At 40.2% G+C, this 4,297-nt stretch overlaps 1 protein-coding gene across 11 annotated transcripts in view; it reads right to left on the bottom strand.

Annotated features, from left to right (window-relative positions):
• Window positions 1-247: 247 nt before the first annotated feature.
• The window catches only part of ABCB11 (ATP binding cassette subfamily B member 11), a 69,451-nt gene continuing 65,401 nt past the window's right edge, over window positions 248-4,297 (bottom strand). For all 11 annotated transcript variants that reach the window (XM_066999519.1, XM_066999520.1, XM_066999521.1 and 8 more), the window contains 3 exons: window positions 3,440-3,646; window positions 2,469-2,615; window positions 248-1,790 (listed from right to left, as the gene is read on the bottom strand). In XM_066999519.1, coding sequence (XP_066855620.1) covers window positions 1,590-1,790; window positions 2,469-2,615; window positions 3,440-3,646 — 555 coding nt within the window. In that variant the 3' untranslated portion in view covers window positions 248-1,589. The remainder of the gene's footprint in view (window positions 1,791-2,468; window positions 2,616-3,439; window positions 3,647-4,297) is intronic.

The following is a 4,297-nucleotide window of genomic DNA, read 5'->3' as shown; positions in this document are numbered from 1 at the left end:
TTTAACCTAGCAGTGCCAACACAAAACAGGCTGTAATGATTAAAACAGACGGCCAATAATGCAGCTTCCTTACGCATTTTCAGTTAAGGATTAAAAAAAACACGCTTCTTTAGGAAAAATAGCACTTTAATGTTGCTTATGTGATTTCACTAGGTTCTGATAAAAGAATGCTATTACTGAGATTGTGTGAAAGCTGAAATTTTTATTTATTTTTTTTTGCTGCCTGGAATTAAGAGAGGGATCCTGATGAAGTTTTCACCCTTCCAGCTTTATTCAAGTTTCAGCAGTTGGTACAGCTGCACAGTTTTATAAGAAACTCCATGATGGTGTGGCTTGTTACAAACCACCCCACCACCCCCTGTAAGTTGCAGAATGACTTTGCCGGTAACAATCTATCGCTGCAAATAAAGATTTAAATTTTAGTACTGTAATTTAGACTTTGTCTCCAAGTTCCCAGTTCCTAAAGGAAAGAGGCCCTTGTCCAGTAGACAACACCCAGTAACATATTCCAGAGAAACATGCAGTAGACCTTAAAACAAACTGTTCCAGATACAAGCTTCTGTCAGAAGGTAATTCCAGATCTTCGTTATTCTTGAATGAACTGTTGCTGTATTTATCAACTCCGCTTAATATGAACAAGTAGCTATTTTTTTTTTTTACTCTTACTGAATATACTTATGGTATTTAAAAATACTTCCCAAAGGCATTGTCATGCCTTCTGAAAAACACAGAAAACGTATTATCCATCACCATCTCCACAGAAGTGATTTACATGACTGTGCTAATTAACTGTAGGATTTTACATTGATTTAACTAAAGCATTTATTCATATTTAAAATCTGTTTGACACCTTTGAGTGGTGAGAGCAGGAGAACTGAGCCTTACCGGTTTCTGTTCCTCTTTTTGATTTTTCTTTCCTCAGTAGTGTGAAGCTGCTACCTTCTTTGTGAGTACTTACTGGTTTTATTGGAAGGGTTACTGGTATGTCAAGCTGAGGGCTGCAACGTGTTAGCACTGCATGCAGTGGAAGCCCAACCTCCCCCAACAACACAGCTGAAGTAGGCATGGCATGAAGTAGTGGGAAGGGTCAAGGTTCTGCACCCAGAGGAAGGGTAGCTGTTGTAATCCTCTGCAGAACCATTAGGAGATATTTGAACCCTTCAATAATACCACATCATACTTTGGATTGTTTTTTTTTATTCATACAGCTCACCTAGAGAGAAGTGGCAGTTTCCAGAACACCAGACTGGAGTCTTCCTTGATTGCTAGTTGAGGAAGGACAGGACTGTGCAGTCTGACTGGGGTGGTGGCAATTCCCCAGCTCAACAAAGAAAGATCTCATTTTCGGGCTTGCTTTCCTTTTCACTTAGCAGTGGGCTAAGCTGCTTCCTGCATGCATGAGCCTATGCTTAGTCCCCTGCAGGTGCCTGACAAGTTGCCTGACCCAGAAAGCTACATACATTTAAGGTACCATATAACTCTATATCATAGAGTACTTTGTGACACGAAGGGGTACCAGCATACACGTACCTCCTGCAGACTATTTGTTTAGAGAAAAAAAAATCTTTGAAATTTAGTATCACAGCAGTTCAGCTAATCGGGGCTCCAGTGGTAACAAGCTTATAATACGCTCCTTCCATGGCCATCAGTTCATCATGGGTGCCCCTTTCGATGATGGTTCCTTGCGACATCACAGCAATGATGTCAGCATTCTGGATTGTGGACAAGCGGTGGGCAATGACGATGCAGGTACGCCCTTCTCTGGCTTTATCCAGCGCAGCTTGTACAGTCTAAAGGCAACAAAGTGGGAATGGCAAATCAAGTTGGGGCTCAGAGCTGGAGAAAGCTGATTGCTTCAAACTCATTAACTGTATTGTGCAATACTTGTACAAGTGACTACAAGGCTAAATTGAAGGTTATGTTATTGGTGTGCTTAGCTGGGTCGTGAACTTAATCTAATAGCAGTACAAAGAAGGGACAGATAAATATACAAAGGAGTAGAAATTAAACGGTAAGGAAGGCCTTTTTCAGCTGTCACGCTGAATGTTAGCCTGGATATGCTTCTAAATTTCTACCATTTCTCTAATCTGAGTGTAACCAAGCCATGCAAACTATTGCCCAAGTTCTTAGGCCCCACACTGTTTGTTTTTTCTGTGCAGAAGCTGTATTTATGAAAAATTCCCACTGAATGCTTTGAAACCCAGGGAATTAATATGTACAGTACTTTAAAAGTGCTGCCTCTCATCAGCAGTCTAAGAGTCCCTGTAGCTTGCTGTTGTTTTTATGGCTATGCTTCTAGATCTTTCAAAAAGATCGTTAAAGGCATAAGTGCTGAATTAACAACGGTGAATACTTTTGCGGTGGTGTGGTCTTTGTACAGCAGGATGTCTCTGAAGAACAGGAAAAGGTACTGTACATTCTAAGCCACTGCATTAACTTTGCCTTATTTCTGATCACTGCAAACTTACCTTTTCACTTTCTGTATCTAAGGCAGATGTAGCTTCATCCAGTAATAAAATTTTAGGATCTCGTATGATGGCCCTCGCTATAGCGATGCGTTGCTTTTGCCCACGAGACAGCTGGGATCCTTGTGCCCCAACATTAGTTTCATATTTCTGAAAAACATACGAAAAGGGAGATTTTTTTATCTAGGTGTAAACAATACATAAATACGCAAACTGAAGGAGCAGCAGGAGAGGCAAGAGCTCTGACCATTGCTGTCTCTTCCTTAAAGAACCCAGCAAGGCAGAAATAATACTCTGGGAGTAATACAATGTTCAATCTTTGAACCATGTGTTTTTGTATGCTGACAGGCCTGGAAGAAAATTTAATGGTAAGATGATGGCTGATTTGTCTGATGCAAAAGATCCCCCCAACCTAGATTTGGGTAAGAGGCTAAAAGTGATTGACGGGCTCATTGGACAAGTGCTTTGTTTGGGTGCCTAAATTGTATTCATACTTCTTGTATTCTTACAATTTATGTCTATATTGTTTCTGTGCATTTGAATACTTCCTAAGTGAACGTGAGCAGCCAGCTTCAAATATTTTTGATCTAGGGCATCATGCCCTAATTGCAAGACAACACTCCCACAGCTGGGAACAGGAACTGTATTTCCTGACTCAGTATAATGCTTTGACTGCTGAACTGTGCTTCCTCTTCTGTCTTGTCAGTTGACAAGAAAATCTTCCATTTTCTCCTAATTCAGAATTATGTTATTTTCAGTTTTGTAAATATTTGCCTATCGAGTAAGAACACAGGGACAGCTTGCACCCAAGCTCTCAGGAACAAAAGGAGGCGTCTTTGCTCCTACTGGTCTAGTTGTAAAAGCAAGACAAAAAGAATTCACTTCAGCAACTGTAACTGGTTTTGGTGAGCCTCCCTGCAGTGAATGCTGAGCAGCCTGTCCAAGTCTCACAGCCAAGCCTCAGGTGTACTTACTTCAGGAAGTGACATAACAAAGTCATGCAGCTGAGCCTTCTGGGCTGCTTCTATGACTTTTTCCATCGTTGTGTCTTTGGTGTTACTGCCATATTTAATATTATCAGCAATGCTGCAGTCAAATAGCACAGGCTCCTGGGACACCACTCCAATTTTTGATCTAAGAAACTGTATATTTACTTTCTTGGTGTCATGTCCATCTATTAACTAGCAGGAAAAAGGAGAAAACATGAAACTTAATTCCAAAACAATCTGCAAAACCCAAATAGTTTACAGCAGAACTAAATGATTTAGCCATATTACTTGTACTTTAGTAATTAGTAATTTAGTAAGACTCTGCTTACACGTCTTCTTATATGATGAATATTTTCTGTGTCTGTGATCCAACCAAACACTAAACCATTTGCTTAATCTTAACTCCAACTAAATTATTTAATTGCTTAAGGTTAGGAACATGGTTTATTGCTTTGCTGGCATAGTGATCACAAGACTCTTTTTTTGCAAAGATCTCAGACTGGATGATTAAGTATTTACATGAGAAAAAGTTATAAAGGCTTTTTAAGCTATCAGTAATTGAATAACTGGAAGATAAACCTAGACAAATGCAACCCACGAAGAATTTGCACGTTGAGGCTATACATTTAGTGATGTTCCAGACTCTTTGTTGCTTCAGTCAGGCTTGATTCTTGCTTGTGCTCCCACAATGTCAACCACACGTTACGTGTTCCATACAGGAGCTACCACAGTGAATGCCTGCAGCCTACATAACGTGAGAGGGCACCTGAGGTTTGCAGTATTCTCATTTTGCCTGAATACGTTTGATACTCAGGGAGTTGTCTGAACAGTCTGCATTTGTCT

The sequence above is a fragment of the Anser cygnoides genome, chromosome 6 (genome assembly GCF_040182565.1).
Source record: "Anser cygnoides isolate HZ-2024a breed goose chromosome 6, Taihu_goose_T2T_genome, whole genome shotgun sequence".
In the NCBI taxonomy this organism is placed as follows: Eukaryota; Metazoa; Chordata; class Aves; order Anseriformes; family Anatidae; genus Anser; species Anser cygnoides.
This window is presented reverse-complemented; position numbering and strand designations above follow the sequence as displayed.